We start from the raw sequence: 16,063 nt of genomic DNA on the forward strand, positions 1-16,063 counted from the left end.
GGACACCATTCAGCATCAGTCTCTTAAAGATTGTTCTCATACAAGATTTATTCCCCAGCACACCCCTCCCCTCCCCTCAGTTCACAGTGGAGACTATGGAGATTCAGAGCAGGATCCCCCAGGTACAAGAAACACCTTCCGAAGATGTGGCTCTCCTTCCTTCCCTCCCTCTTGCCAACTCCCAAGGCCTGAAGCGCACACTCATGCAAACACACGAAATCCCCCTCCTTCCCCACACCTCCTGTCTTTCCACATCAGAGCTCACCTGTAAGACATCTGAACTTGAGAAGAGAGGTGTCCAAAGTGTTTGAGAAGCCTAAAGTGGGGAGATGCCATTACCCTGACCACCCCACTATGAGTGACTATGAGACACCGAATTCTTCCCCCTTCTCACTGTCAACCATTTTCACTCCCTGGCCTCTGTACCTTCTCCATCAACCAAGAGCAAACATGTCAGCACACCCCCACCTGCAGTACATGAAAACAAGCTCTGTCCAACATCCCTCACCCAAGTACAGGGGTGTTGGGGGAGTGGCCCCTGAGGATCAGCAAAGGGTTAATGCAGAAGGAAAGAGGACAGAAGAGTTTGGCTTGAGCTCTGATTGGGGAGACAGAGGCTATAGACTGGCACAGGTTTAGAATCAATTACCACGTTTAGGTTTCTGTCTCACATGATTTTACTAGGGGCTGCAGAACAGATACCCCTCAGAGGGGTCTCTGCTGATTACAGCCACATTCTTACTATTGCCTCATCCTTAAAGGAGGCCCCACCAAGTTGGGAAGCAGTTGAAAATAAAAACTGTAAAGGAGCTGAACAGGAAGTAAGAATAGGTGGTACAAGAGATTACGGCCCCTGGGATGAATGACATGGAGCCATTTGTAAAGTGCTACTGTATCATCCCCCACGGAATTATTGCTTCTCCAAAGGAGAAGCAGAGGAAGGAACAGGAACATATAAATTAGTATGGTATTGCTTTGCTCACTGCTGAGGCTGATGGCCAGATGGACCCAGGGGTTATCAGAAACCGAAGATTAACTACACAGCTCCAGAAGACTCAGACCTCAAAATACAGAGGTGCTCACTAATCCTCCCAGCCAGCTAATACCCCTGGGCCAAGGTAATGTAGAAGAGGCCCATCCCCACATCATATTCACATTTTTTAAATTTCACAAGTAATACTTTGGAGCACTGGGGTTCAGGCCCCAAGAAATGATGGGCTAGAGGAGAGAGCAGGCCTGTTCTGCAAAACCAAAGGACAACTTTGCTTTAAAAAAAAAAAAAAAATCACACTGGGCACAGTGGCTCACACCTGTAATCCCAACACTTTGGGTGGCTGAGGTGGGCTGATCATTTGCGGTCAGGAGTTGTAGACCAGCCTGGCCAACATGGTGAAACCCCATCTCTAATAAAAACACAAACAAATTAGCCGGGCATGGTGGTGCATGCCTGTAATCTCAGCTACTGAGGAGGCTGAGGTAGGAGAATCGCTTGACCCAGCAGGCGGAGGTTGCAGTGAGCTGAGATTGTGCCACTGCACTCCAGCCTGGACAAAAGAGCAAGACTCTGTCTCAAAAAAAAAAAAAAAAAAAAAAAAAAAAAAAAAAAGAAATCAAATCCTGGTTTAACAAAAGATGACGACTAATCTCAGCACTCTGGGAGGCCAAGGCAGGTGGATCACTTGAGGTCAGGAGTTTGAGACCAGCCTGGCCAACATGGTGAAACCCCATTTCTACTAAAAATACCAAAAGAAAAATTAGCCAGGCATAGTGGCGGGCACCTATAATCCCACTACTCAGGAGGCTGAGGCAGGAGAACCTACCTCTTCAACCTGGGAGGCAGAGGTTGCAGTAAGCCAAGATCACACCACTGCACTCCAGCCTGGGCAACAGAGCGAAACTGTCTCAAAAAAAAGATGATGACAATGTAACTACTCCAGCTGCTGCCTGACTTTGGGGGCTCTAGAGAGGCGATGAAAGGAGGAAGGCAGGCATGGGCTCTTTCAGTGAGGGCCCGAGCACTCATACCTAAAAGCAAACAGCAGCACCTCCTCAAAGGGGAACCAATATCCCTGACTATTTTGTTCCCCCAAAGTACCATCCTGATGGAGAGAAGCCTCCCTTGGGGGAGCACACTCTCACTTCAGTGACTGAGCTCAGAAATGGGCATCCAGCTGGTGGGAGGGGAGTAAGTGTCCTCTCTAAGCAGGTCTCTGAGCATCAGCCAGGCCACCCAGCATACAAATATAATTCAGGGGAGGGGAGCCGAGTTCTTCCCTTGCCCCATCACCTTAAGTGGGATGGGGAGGAAAAAACCTAAGCCACAGTGACTCCTAAAAGGAGTCTCTGCCTCAGTGGCTCCTAGAACTGGCAGGGTCCAGCTGATTCAGCTCCGACTGGTCCAGAAGTTCAAAGTCATCCCCCTCAGCATCAGTGTCCAGGTCTGAACTGGGGGACCGCAGGAAGCCTCTCGTTGCTCTCTGGGCAGGTGCTCCAGAAGGGCCTGGTTGGGAGGCCCCTGACAAGGCCAGCTGAATCATACCCTGGGAGACCAGGCTGGCAAGGTTGCTGGTGAGGTTGGATCCTACAGGGAGAGCACCAAGCAGGAGCTCCGGCAGCGCAGCCTCGTCCCGGCTGGCAGGTGGGGCCTGGGGCTCCTCAGCCCCTGGCGGGGAATGGTACATCAAGCTGGGCATGCCAATGCTAGTGTCGTCCTCGTCATCCAGGCCAGCAGGATCCACATTAATGGAAGGGAAGTCTGGAAGGTCTCTGGCAAAGGATTCCTCTGGATCACTGTGACCATCTAGGTCTGGTAGAATACAGAAGTGTCTGAGTCATGGCACCTACCTGGCTCTCCTGTGCCCCAGCCCCCCACATGACCAGATTTTTCCCACCCTGGCTTTCTCAGGGTGAAATAAACCCATGGGACTGATGCAACTTTCCCCTCCACTTATAGATGGCTGTTATCTCTACACAATTCCCCCTCTCTTCTTCTATGTCCCCTGTGAGGCTAGTGCCTGAGGCTACTAAGGGACTAAAGTCTTCAAGAAGGGCAGCAGTGCCATCCTGGCTGTAGCCACAGCCCTCAGGCTGCTCTGCCACCTGATCCACAGCTCAGAAAACAGGAGAGGAGCAAGCACCAGTATCCCCTCTGTTCAGGGAAGCTAAGAGGCAACAGTCAGAGCCATTATTAACTGAGGTCAAAGGCTGCCCTCACCTTCAGAGCCTTCCGTTAGAGGTGTTTGGCCCCTTGAAAGATTGAATGTGCCATTGTCTGTACAGGAGACTTCAGCGTCTGAGTGCTCAGAGTCTGTGATGGCCAATTCCCTGGCAACAGTAGAATCGTCCAGCTTAGGAAAAGAAAAGACCAACAAACGTGAGATAATGCCATCAGGAACCAGGTGTAGTCACCAGGTACAGCTTTACTGATCAGCTAGCATTAGTTATCCGAAGACCATCAATGTAATCAGGGATAGATGGTAACTTCACGTTGAAAACTCCCCCTCCCCCGCCTTTTTTTTAATCAATACATGTGAAAGTAACAACAACAAAAAAATCTTGACCCGTTTTAGGCTGCTCTCCCAAAGAAAACACTCATTCATAACCTCTTAAGCACAGGAAGAAAAGCAGTCTTGGGGGAGTCAATTACCCACTTACTTTAAGGCAAATAATTGACCCAGAGATAACTTTTCAAAGTGGTAGGAGGATACACATACTGCACAGACCCAAGGGTGAACTGGGCTATTTAAAAGATGATTGTACCAGCTCCAGAAGTTCTTCCATAATGGTAGGTAAAAAGAGATATGGAAGAGCGGTGCTGGGCATCAGGCTCTAATTGAGATCTAGGTTGATTAGACGAATGATATGATAAAAAAAAAATTGAGATCTAGGAACAAAGTCTCACTTCTCTCCTTGTTACTGGTCTTGGGAACAAGGGGAGTCTAAGGCCTCAAACCTGGTTATGGCCTAAGTGTGAGCTGTCAGATGGTTAAAAAGGAGCTAAAGAAAACTGGACAGTGAAGCAGCTCCCACACTCAAGATACCTGAGGACAGAAGGCAGCAAGCTCCTCTTCGCTGTCACTGTGGTTGTCCATGGCTCGTTCTGGGTGGAGAGCTCTGCGGCGTACTGTGGGAAGAGCACAAAGCCTTGCTTGATACCTTCCCACCAGCGTAAAATCCCCTTTGGACTTTAAAGGCATAAAATCAGAACACAAAACAAAGAGCCTCTCTGAATCTGGCTCTAAGCCTACATAATAATAACAGAAGGCTGAGCTGCTGAGCCTAAATGCAAGGTGAGTTGATAACACAGGAGAAAATATCTCAGCTTCCAACATCCTCTCCACCAGGCCCTACATATTTCTTTTTTCTTTTTTTTTTTTTTTTTGAGATGGAGTTTTGCTCTTGTTGCCCAGGCTGGAGTGCAATGGCGTGATCTAGGCTCACTGCAACCTTTGCCTCTTGGATTCAAGCGATTCTCCTGTCTCAGCCTCCTGAGTAGCTGGGATTACAGGTGCTCACCACCACACCCCGCTAATATTTGTATTTTTAGTAGAGACGGGGTTTCGTCATATTGGTCAAGCTGGTCTCGAACTCCTGACCTAAGGTGATCCACCCACCTCAGCCTCCAAAAGTGCTGGGATTACAAGCGTGAGCCACTGCGCCCAGCCTGGCACACATTTCTATTCTGGTCAGATGATCAAATACCAGGCTTTGTCAACAACTCTCTGGATGGCTAAAGGCAGACCTAACGTCAAGGTGTTAAGTGGACATGATCAGAGAGAGGGCAAAAGGAGATGCACACCTTGTTAAATCAGACTTTTGAGGACTGGTATTATTCAACTGGCTGCCCCAAGGGGTCTTGGACCTTGATGACCAAGTGCAGGGCTCTTTGAAGGCCAGGCCTCCATAAAACACAAAACCTGACAAGACCACACAAGGGAGGGAAAAGTTTGTACTAACATCATTAATGTGTTGCACGGATCTCAGGCTAGTACACTTACAACCTCTAAGGTAGCAGTTTTTAATCACCTTTGGGAGGCAGCTTTTACTAGTGAAGAGAGACCAGGCTTAGGAGTCGAAAGGATCTGCTGTGGGCTCAGCGTGGTGGCTCACATCTGTAATCCCAACACTTTGGAATGCCAAGGCAGGAGGATCGCTTGAGCCCAGGAGTTCAGGATCAGCCTGGGCAACATGAGACCCCATCTCTACAAAAAAATTTAAAAATCAGCCAGATGTGGTGACACATGCCTATAGTCCCAGCTACTGAAGGGTTTGGCGGGGCTGAGGTAGAACGATCACTTGAGCCTGGAGGTCGAGGCTGCAGTGAGCCATGATCATGCCACTGCACTCCAGCCTGGGCAACAGAATGAGACCCTGTCTCAAAAAAAAAAAAAAAAAAAAAAAAAAAAAAAAAAAAAAAAAAAAGAACAAATACTAGGAATTTATCTTCACTGTCTAGCTTTTATCCAACTTGAAAGAGCTTTTATCAGATAGGTTTAAAACGGGAGCCTAGGATTCCAAATGATAAAAACTGGCAAGCCTGCACAGGTTTCCCTAGAACAGAGTATCATTTTTACCTACCAATCCTCACCCCCACCAACTACCCCCCACTTCCACTTTTGAGGACCCACCCAGTAGTATGTCAGACCTATGGGCTTCTCCTTTTCGCCCCAAATTGCCTAAGTGGAAGGAATGACACCATGACACTTACATTGTCTCTCTCTCTGCTTGGACATCATGTAGCCACGGACACTGAAGTCCAGCCGCTGCAGAGCTGGCTTCAGCCGCACATATGCTCGATCCCACAGTCGGTGGTACACAGCAAGGGGCCACATCATGACAGTGACAACTGTGAGGAGGCATGGGAAACAGTGACAAAATGGAGAAGGGGCTGCAAAAAACATTCCTAACTGTAGCGCTGCTATTGGTCCTTAGGGCTTGGACACAAAGTGTGGAACAGATCTGCCCAAGTCTGCCGGTCATCTTCACCAGTCTCCCCTTCACATGAAGGAGTTTTTGAGGGCAGGGACTTCTATAGCCACCCACAGAGCCTAGTGCAGGGCTGTGCACAGCACAGTATACTGCTGACAGGCCAAGGGCAGAACCTGGCAATGAGTGTCACTGAGCCATAAATGGTAAGAAGGCCTAAAAATTACACAAATCATGCGAGGTTTTGATATACAAAAGCCACAGGCATAAGTACTTAGTTCTTCCAGCCCCAAGCAAGCAGAGTACATGCCAACAGGAAGTAACTAAATTTACAAAACTATGCTCCAAGTGGGAAAAAAGTACTCTGGCATAAATAGAACTGAGTAGAGAAACCCCTAAGAGTTATGTTCTGCTGACAATAGCCTGGCTCTAAAAATTCCTCCTTAAACAGGGACAGGCAGTCCTTTATAGTTGGTAATACAAACAATATATGTTAGTGGACCCTCATCAATTTCTGACTTGGTAAGAAATGAACTGTGTATGTGGAGAGCCTGCTAAAGTTAAGAAGGATATTTTCATGACACTAAACAGGTCATGAAAATATGCAAAGGTCATATCCTAGAGAACTGAAATATCAAAGTCCTCTCCCCAGACCTAGAATTAGCCATAGTTGGAAAGCTATGAGCAGGGTACACTTCGTAGGGGAGGTATATGTCATACTTACGCATCAAGTAGGACAGCAGAAGCCCAGGGACGTAGCGGCCCAAGACAGCCAAAAAGGTCAGTATCCCACAGCTCAGCAAGCAGAACTGGGGAATCAAGAAAGAGTATTAAGTTTCTGCCACATGGCAGGGGACTGGGGTGGGTGTGGAGGGTTAGGGTAGAGATATGATCGAAAGACTCTGTAAGTCAAGCATGGACGTGTAGCCACTGTTGCATCCAATGGTGATTCTGTTTGGGAAGAAAAGGAGCATGTCCCCTTCTATTCAAACTCCTTTTATATGGCTAACCCCATAGGGCTGCACCTTTCATGCCAAGAAATTGGTTTGAATAGGACTTAGCCAAAAATTCTCTCTGAAATCAATGTTGGTGGTGGTTTTTTAAGTCAACAGAAACACACACACAAAACCCAAAAAACACAACAACCTATCACATATTTAATATGACACGGAACGTACACAAGAAAGCTTTCTTTCCCATCTTGAAGCAAGAAAACGGCCTCATCTAAGTGGCAACCACACCAAATGAGCAGTCACCAAGCTCCTGTCTTAGTCCTAATGGCTGGTCAGAAGGCCTTTCCTATAGCTTCCTTTTGTCTCTATAAACATCATAGTCTTTACTTTCTTGAATGAAGATATGTAGTAAAGGAGCTGTTTCAGTTTAGCATGAACTGAACTGAGAGGCCAGAGATGAAAGTGAAAAAGGGAAGAGTCTTACCTTGCCTGGGTTTTGCTTTTTGAAAAGCAAAACATTCCTTACGAAAATGGTCCCACTAACCCAGACTTCAGCTACATGGTGGCAGAGCTCGGGCACGCTGAGCAACCGAGGGTGCACAAAGCCCCAGCTATGGGAGAGAGAAGGGGGAGCTGTGAAAGGAGGATGTTGAGGGTCCCCCCATCTTGCTGTACAGGCAGCCAGTGCTTCCGGTTTTAAATGGGGTTTGGGGAGTGACTAGGCCCAGGTGCTTTGGAGGTGAAGCATGACTTTCTTCTTGGCTCACCAGGTTGAAACCTGAATTTAGGTACAAGGAGGACAAACTCGTTCTGACAACTCCACCCTATGAGCAAGCAGCCCAATCCACGTGTGTAAACCTGCCCCCAGCTTCAAGGCCCTTTGTGCTTAGAAATGTTTTCTTCCTTGCACTCAGACCATTGCAATTCCCTGTGATTGCAATCTAGGGATAAAAGTGAGCAGTCTGACTGACACCACTGCTGCTAAGGGGGAGGAAATGGTGGATGTGCCCCTCAGAGAGAAAATAAATAAAGCAAAACCAAAATAAACCATAGCAGAGAAAATTCCTTGGATCAAACAAATGGAGTGGATGAACTGAGAAATGAAAGCAGGAGCTGTAAGACACAAGAAGAATCTTTGGCTTTGACTTGCTGATGCCAGGAACCAATGTGTTTTCTGACCGGGAATTTTAAATAGCCAGAGGTCACAGAAAACACTAAATGACCTCGTATAAAAGCCAGGAGACAAATGAAGTTAGCTGCCTTTAAGTTTTCTCACTGGGACTGAATAATGCAGCTGATTCCCTGGCATGTCAGGTTATGGGGCACTGTAATGCTTCTTTTTCAGAAACTTCTCTTGTAAAGATCAGAGGACACAGGCCATCTCAACATATTGCTGCCTGAACTTTAGGATGTGTTAAAATGATCATTTGGAAGAGCCTAGGTTCTCAGCTTACACTGTGTGTCCAGAACATGGGGTTAACAACATGTAACCAGAATATTACAAGAGAATGAATCAGAGCAACAAAAAGGGATTTAATTAGTGTTCCATACCTCTCATTGTCTAATGCGTCGGGTCTTGGCACTACAATATTAAAACAAACACCAGCATTAGTTGGTAGGGAAAACTAAACATGAAAATGTTAGGCTGTTGGTCTGACAGCTCAAGTTTTAATAGGTTGGGGAAAAGAAAACAGTAATAGCCGATAAAAAAGGAGACACTGTGTTATACTGCCAGTTAGGGAGCTGCAGACAAAGGAATAATCACTTATGCCTACTCATTTTTCGAGGGGAAGGAAGGAAGGTCCAAATGGACTATTTGAGCCCCTTTCTAATGACCTCAGCTGAAAGCCAAGGTGTACAAGAAAAATGGTCCCTCTCACCCCTTGAGTGTGTCTGGGATGCCCATACACATCAATCTGTGCCAGGCTACACAAGGTACGTTGTAACAACTCCAACCCTAGAAATCCACCTGTTCTTTTATTTTTTTTTGAGACAGAGTCTCGCTCTGTCGCCCAGCCTGGAGTGCAGTGGCACGATCTTGGCTCACTGCAAGCTCCGTCTCCCATTCTTCTGCCTCAGCCTCCTGAGTAGCTGGGACTACAGGTGCCCGCCACAATGCCTGGCTAATTTTTTTTTTTTTTTTTTTTTTGGAGACAGGGTCTTGCTCTGTAGCCCAGGCTGGAGTGCAGTGGCGTGATGTCAGCTCACTCAGCCTCCCAAGTAACTGGGACTACAGGCGCATGCCACCACACCTGGCTAATTTTTGTATTTTTATTAGAGATGGGGTTTCACCATGTTGGCCAGGCTGCTCTCGAACTCCTCCACCTCCCAAAGTGCTGGGATCACAGGCGTGAGCTACCACACCCAGCCGAAATCTGCCTGTTCTCTTTATTTTTCTGAGACAGACTCTCACTCTGTCACCCAGGCTGGAGTGCAGTAGCATGATCTTGGCTCAATACAACCTCCACCTCTGGTGTTCAAGCAATTCTCCTGCCTCAGCCTCCCAAGTAGCTGGGATTACAGGCACCCGCCACCACGCCCGGCTATTTTTGGATTTTTAGTAGAGACAGGTTTTTGCTCTGTTGGCCAGGCTGGTCTTGAACTCCTGACTTCAGGTGATCCACCCGCCACAGCCTCCCAAAAGTGCTGGAATTACAGGTGTGAGCCACCACACCCAGCCTGCCTGTTCTCTTTAAAAAGAGACCCAGAGCTAGGTGTAGTCATGCTCACTTATAGTTCTGTCTTCTTGGGGGGCTGAGGCAGGAGGATCACTTGAGCCCAGGAGTTCAAGTCCATCCTGGGCAACACAGTGAGACCCTGTCTCTAATCAAAAAAAAAAAAAAAAAAAAAAAATGGGGAGACCCATTATCTACCTGAATGATGTATAAGTCTTTTGATATTCACCAGCCATTAGCTAGGCAGATGAACTACACGATTCCTTGAAGTCTCTATAAAATATGATGGGCATGTATTTAAAACCTGTATACTCTCGTTTGAATATCTTGCCAACACTTCAAAATTAACATGTCTAAAATCTACATCAGTTTTCCTCTCTCACCCCTTCAAACCAACTTTCCTGTCTGCCTTTGCCTGCTAAGAGTAATGCCATTCTGCCACTCTCTTAGCTTTAACCCCCATCCACTTATGTCTTTTATTATACATATATAATAATAATTATTTTTTGAGACAGGTGTCGCCCTGTTGTCTTGGCTGGAGTACAGTGGTGCAATCACGGCTCACTGCAGCCTCAACCTCCAGGGCTCAAGGGATCTTCCCACTTCAGCCTCCCAAGTAGCTGGGGACCACGGGTGCACACCACCATACCTGGCTAATTTTTTTATTTTTTGTAGAGCCAAGGTTTCACCATGTTGTCCAGGCTGGTCTCAAACTCCTTGGCTCAAGCAATTCTCCTGCCCTGGCCTCCCAAAGTGCTGAGATCACAGGCATGATCCACTGCACCTGGCCCCAACTATTTATGTCTTGATCTTCCTTCTTCACAGCTCTCCAAGCCATCCATCATTTGTATTCACTGAGGTCTCTCTGACTACTTCTCACAAAGACACTGCCACAGTCTCCTAACAGGTCACCCTGTTCCACTTTTCCTCCTTCCATGTGGTCCTAAAAATGCTACTAAATTAATCTTTATTATCGGCTGGGCGTGCTGGCCCACGCCTGTAATCCCAACACTTTGGAAGGCCAAAGCAGGTGATCACTTGGGGTCAGGAGTCCGAGACCAGCCCGGCCAACATGACGAAACCCCATTTCAACTAAAAATACCAAAAAAATTAGCTGGGCATAGTGGTGCACGCCTGTCGTCCCAGCTACTCAGGAGACTGAGGCAGGAGAATCATCTGAACCTGGGAGGCAGAGGTTGCGGGGAGCCAAGATCGCGCCACTGCACTCCAGCCCGAGCAACAAAGCGAGACTCTCTCAAAAAAAATTTTTTTTTACTTAGCTGGGTGTGGTGGTATGCACCTGTAGTCCCAGCTAATTGGGAGACTGAGGTGGGAGGATCACTTAAGCCCAGGGATTTGAGGTTGCAGTGAGCTATGATCACGCCACTGTACTCCAAAACCTGGACAACACAGTGAGACCTAGTTTGTTAAAAAATAAGAATAGGGCTGGGCACGGTGGCTCACGTCTGTAATCCCAGTACTTTGGGAAGCAGAGGCAGGCAGATCATCTGAGGTTGGGAGTTCAAGACCAGCCTGACCAACATGGAGAAACCCCAACTCTATTAAAAATACAAAATTAGTCGGGCGTGGTGATGCATGCCTGTAATCACACCTACTCGGGAGGCTGAGGCAGGAGAATTGCTTGAACCCAGGAAGTGGAGGTTGTGGTGAGCTGAGATTGTGCCATTGCATTCCAGCCCGGGCAACAAGAGCGAAACTCCGTCTCAAAAATAAAAAATAAACCAAAAATAAAAATAAAAAAGTCGGCTGGGTGCAGTGGCTCACACCTGTAATCCAGCACTTTGGGAGGCTGAGGTGAGTGAATCACTTGAGTCCAGGAGTTTGAGACCAGCCTGGGCAACATGGCAAAACCCCGTCTATAGAAAAAATACAAAAATTAGCTGGACATGGTGGCAAGTGCCTATAGTCCCAGCTGCTCAGGTGGCTAAGGTGGGAGAATTGCTTGAGCCCGGAAGGTTGAGGCTACAGTGAGCCATGATTGCACCACTGCACTCCAGCCTAGGTGACAGACCAAGACTCTGTCTCAAAAAAAAGAATGGGCCAGGCACGGTGCCTCATGCCTGTGATCCCAGTGCTTTGGGAGGCCGAGGCGGGTGGATCACCTGAGGTCAGAAGTTCAAGACCAGCCTGGCCAACATGGTGAAACCCCGTCTCTACCAAAAATACAAAAATTAGCCAGGCATGGTGGCGCATGCCTGTAATCCCAGCTACTAGCAGGGCTGAGGCAGGAGGATCACTTGAACCTGGGAGGCAGAGGTTGCAGTGAGCCAAGATCATGCCACTGCACTCCAGCCTGGCCAACAGAGTGAGACTCCGTCTCAAAAGAAAAGAAAAGAAAAGAAAAGAAAAGAAAAGAAAAGAAAAGAAAAGAAAAACAAAAAACCTAATACCAACATACTTTCAGTTTTATTTCCTAGCACTCCCTTTAATGAACCTTCATCCTGGCCACATGGTCAATTCTCTGATGTCAGGAAATGCTTTGCAACTTCTGGTTCCTCAGACTAATCAAGCCACTGGACTCTCCAGAAACAGACTTTTTTCTCGATCTGTTCAAATCTTTTGCTTTGTTCCACTCTCAGGCTAGGGAAAAAATATATGGTAAGTATACCAATCACATACTGCACTGTGACATCTGTGGTACTGGTCTATAATTGTCACTTAATTTTTCATTTGTTTGTGTATGCATTAGCTTTTTAAAAAGACACCACATGTCATGGTACTTTCTTTCTTTTTTTTTTTTTTTTGAGACTGAGTTTTGCTCTTGTCACCGAGGCTGGAGTGCAGTGGCACGATCTCGGCTCACTGCAACCTCCGCCTCCTGGGTTCAAGTGATTCTCCTGCCTCAGCCTCCTTAGTAGCTGAGATTACAGGTGTGCGCCACCATGCCCAGCTAATTTTTTGTATTTTTAGTAGACGGGGTTTCATCATGTTGGCCAGGCTGGGCTCAAACTCCTGACCTCAGGTGATCCACCCGCCTCGGACTCCCAAAGTGCAGGGATTACAGGCGTTAGCCCTGTGCCCGGCCATCATGGTACTTTCTATAAGTCACAATTGCCTAGCCTAGTGTTTTGCAAATGAGCAATTTAAAAGAAATTCCTGAGAGGTAAATTAGTACTGCCTCAATAAAGATGCAGTGTCCAATAATGATAATTATTATTTTTCATTTGAGGACTACTTATTCCTCAGGCCATTATGTTGGCAAAAATAGCTCAGGTGGTGAGTACAGATTTCCTGTGCTTAGTAACAATGGAAAGGGCAGAACCCAGCTCTAAGGAACCATAATTGGGGCACAAGCCCTTCAAGTGCCTCCTAAAGCAAATGATTCAGACTTCGAAAGACAGTCCCCAGCTCCATATACCTCCTCATAAACCCCTAATACTAAAGGTACAAATTATAGGAAAGGCCATCTTCAGTTCAGATTGTTCTAAATGCTACCAAACTCACCTTTTATTTCAGGCCAGATTTTGTTCTTCCATTGATCAATACACACAATGATCATCAAGCCAAATGCAAGTAAAAACACAAGACGAAGGGATGTCAGGGCAAAAAACCTACAGAGGAAGAAAAACAGAAGAAAGATCACTTACCTAGTTATCCTAATTTCAGAAAAGGCCACATGTGTACGATGGGCTCTGTGGTAAACAGACCTGAGGTCTAGCTTTTTTTGTTCTGACACTTAACTAGTTATACACCTTGGGTAAATCATTTAAACCTTCTGGACCTTAACTACTCTACCTATGGGGCAGAGAGAATAATTTGCTGCTGTAAAGGCAGAGGACTAAATCAAATAACCTCCTAAAGCTCCTTCAGCTTTCCAGTCTATACCTGTATTAATTTCACGGAGAAATTCATCCATGATAACAAGTTGTTATAATGAAAGCAAACATCTTTCTACCAAATTAGACCCTAGTGTAGGGCAACAAACTGATAGAGATGCACTCAAGAGCATTTAATTCAATTACATATCTTTTTACAGATACAGGAACTGAGGCCTGAAAAATATTTGATTAAGATCACACAGAAAGTTGGCACGAAAGCTATATTTAAAAGCAAGTTCTGGCCAGGCACAGTGGCTCAAGCCTGTAATCTCAGCACTTTGGGAGGCTGAGACAGGTGGATCACCTGAGGTCGGGAGTTCGAGGCTAGCGTGGCCAACATGGTGAAACTCCATATCTACTAAAAATACAAAAATTAGCCGGGTGTGGTGGTGTGTGCCTGTAATCCCAGCTACCTGGGAGGCTGAGGCATGCCTGTAATCCCAACTACCTGGGAGGCTGAAGCACGAGAATTGCTAGAACCCAGGAGGCGGAGGTTACAGTGAGCCAAGATCATGCCACTGCACTCCAGCCTGGGCAACAGAGTGAGACTCTGTCTCAAAATAAGTAAATAAATAAAAGCAAGTTCTCCAGAACTAACACAAATGCTTCTCAAACTCTTCCAAAAAAAAAAACAAAAAAAAACACTTCTTGATTTATTTTGTGAGGCCAGCATTATCCTGATACCAAAGCCAAAGACACAATAAAACTGTAGAACAATATTCCTTATGAATATAGATGTAAAAATCTTCAATAAAATGCTAGCAAGTTAAATTCAGCAGCATATTAAAAGTATTGTACACCATGACCAAATGAGATTTATCCCAAGACTGCAAGGGTGGTTTAACATACAAAAAAATCAATAAGTGTAAGGCATCACATCAATAACGTAAAGGAAAAGCTAGTTCTTATTTGAAGGAATCCACCATAAAAAAATTTTGAGGCCAGGCATGGTGGTTCACGCCTGTAATCCCAGCACTTTGGGAGGCAGAGGCGGGCGGATCACGAGGTCAGAAGATCGAGACCATCCTGGTTAACATGGTGAAACCCCATCTCTACTAAAAATACAAAAAAATTAGGTGGGCGTGGTGGTGGGGGCCTGTAGTCCCGGCTGCTCGGGAAGCTGAGACAGGAGAATGGCGAGAACCCGGGAGGCGGAGCTTGCAGTGAGCCAAGATCGTGCCCCTGCACTCCAGCCTGGGTGAAAGAGCAAGACTCCGTCTCAAAAAAAAAAAAATTTTGAACAATCTGAGAAATCTGACATTGAGAACACATCTAATGATACTAAGGAATTTTTTTTTTAGATGTTAAGGTAGTTTTTTTTTTCAGATCCATTTTGGTTTAATATTAAATGAGGAAATTCAGAAACACAGATTAGTACGGATAGCATAACTGCTACACTCTGGGTCTTCATTTTTTCCCTTTTTTCCCCCTAAGTAACATGTGATGTGAACATGAACTGTAGAGCCCTGGCCAGGTGCAGTGGCTCATGCCTGTAATCCTAGCACTTTGGGAGGCTGAGGCAGGCAGATTGCTTGAGCTCAGGAGTTCGAGACGAGCCTCGGCAACATGGCGAAACACCATCTCTAAAAACATACAAAAAATGAGCTGAGCATGGTGGCGCACTTGCGGTCCCAGTTACCTGGGGGACTGAGACACAAGAATTGCTAGCCTGGGAGGTGGAGGTTGCAGTGAGCGGAGATCGCGCCACTGCACTCCAGCCTGGGTAACAGAGTGAGATTCCGGTCTCAAAAAAACAAATATTGAAGCCAATATGAAAATTATATATAGATTAGAACAGAATATAAATAGCATTTCATAGTATTCCGAAAAGACTAGGCACGGTGGCTGAAGCCTGTAATTCCAACACTTTGGGAGGCCCAGGTGGGCAGATCACCTGAGGTTAGGAGTTCGAGACCAGCCTGGACAACATGGCGAAAACCTGTCTCTACTAAAAATACAAAAATTAGCCAGGTGCGGTGGCGTGCCTGTAGTCCCAACTACTCGGGAGGCTGAGGCAGGAGAATCACTTGAACCTGGGAGGTGGAGGTTGCAGTGAGCCGAGATCACGCCACTGCACTCCAAACTGGGAGACAAAGCAAGACTCCATTTCAAAATAAAGGCCGGGCGCGGTGGCTCACGCCTGTAATCCCAGCACTTTGAGAGGCCAAGGCGGGCAGATCACGAGGTCAGGAGATCGAGACCATCCTGGCTAACACGGTGAAACCCCGTCTCTACTAAAAATACAAAAAATAAAAAAATTAGCCGGGCATGGTGGCGAGTGTCTGTAGTCCCAGCTACTCGGGAGGCTGAAGCAGGAGAATGGCGTGAACCTGGGAGGCGGAGCTTGCAGTGAGCCAAGATCGCGCTACTGCACTCCAGGCTGGGCGACAGAGTGAGACTCCGTCTCAAAATAAATAAATAAATAAATACATACATACATACACACATACGTTTATCCAGCTGTATATTTGAATATACATACATACACGGGGGACTGGCTGAGGAACTTTACATTTTGTCTGTAGATTTTTTTTTTTTGAGACGGAGTTTCACTCTTGTTGCCCAGGCTGGAGTGCAATGGCACGATCTCGGCTCACTGCAACCTCCACCTTCTGGTTTGAAGCGATTCTCCTGCCTCAGCCTCCCGAGTAGCTGGGACTACAGGCATGCA

The 16,063-nt window shown here is 46.6% G+C and overlaps 1 protein-coding gene across 1 annotated transcript in view; it reads right to left on the reverse strand.

Moving 5' to 3' along the window:
* Positions 1-28: 28 nt before the first annotated feature.
* The window catches only part of RETREG3 (reticulophagy regulator family member 3), a 30,717-nt gene continuing 14,682 nt past the window's right edge, over positions 29-16,063 (reverse strand). Inside the window, exons 2-9 of the mRNA XM_055256704.2 lie at positions 13,019-13,125; positions 8,430-8,460; positions 7,363-7,489; positions 6,650-6,734; positions 5,708-5,845; positions 4,041-4,123; positions 3,215-3,347; positions 29-2,806 (exon numbers count right to left, since the gene is read on the reverse strand). Of these exons, the coding sequence (XP_055112679.1) occupies positions 2,349-2,806; positions 3,215-3,347; positions 4,041-4,123; positions 5,708-5,845; positions 6,650-6,734; positions 7,363-7,489; positions 8,430-8,460; positions 13,019-13,125 (1,162 nt within the window). The 3' untranslated portion in view covers positions 29-2,348. The remainder of the gene's footprint in view (positions 2,807-3,214; positions 3,348-4,040; positions 4,124-5,707; positions 5,846-6,649; positions 6,735-7,362; positions 7,490-8,429; positions 8,461-13,018; positions 13,126-16,063) is intronic.

The sequence above is a fragment of the Symphalangus syndactylus genome, chromosome 20 (assembly GCF_028878055.3).
Source record: "Symphalangus syndactylus isolate Jambi chromosome 20, NHGRI_mSymSyn1-v2.1_pri, whole genome shotgun sequence".
Classification (NCBI taxonomy): Eukaryota; Metazoa; Chordata; class Mammalia; order Primates; family Hylobatidae; genus Symphalangus; species Symphalangus syndactylus.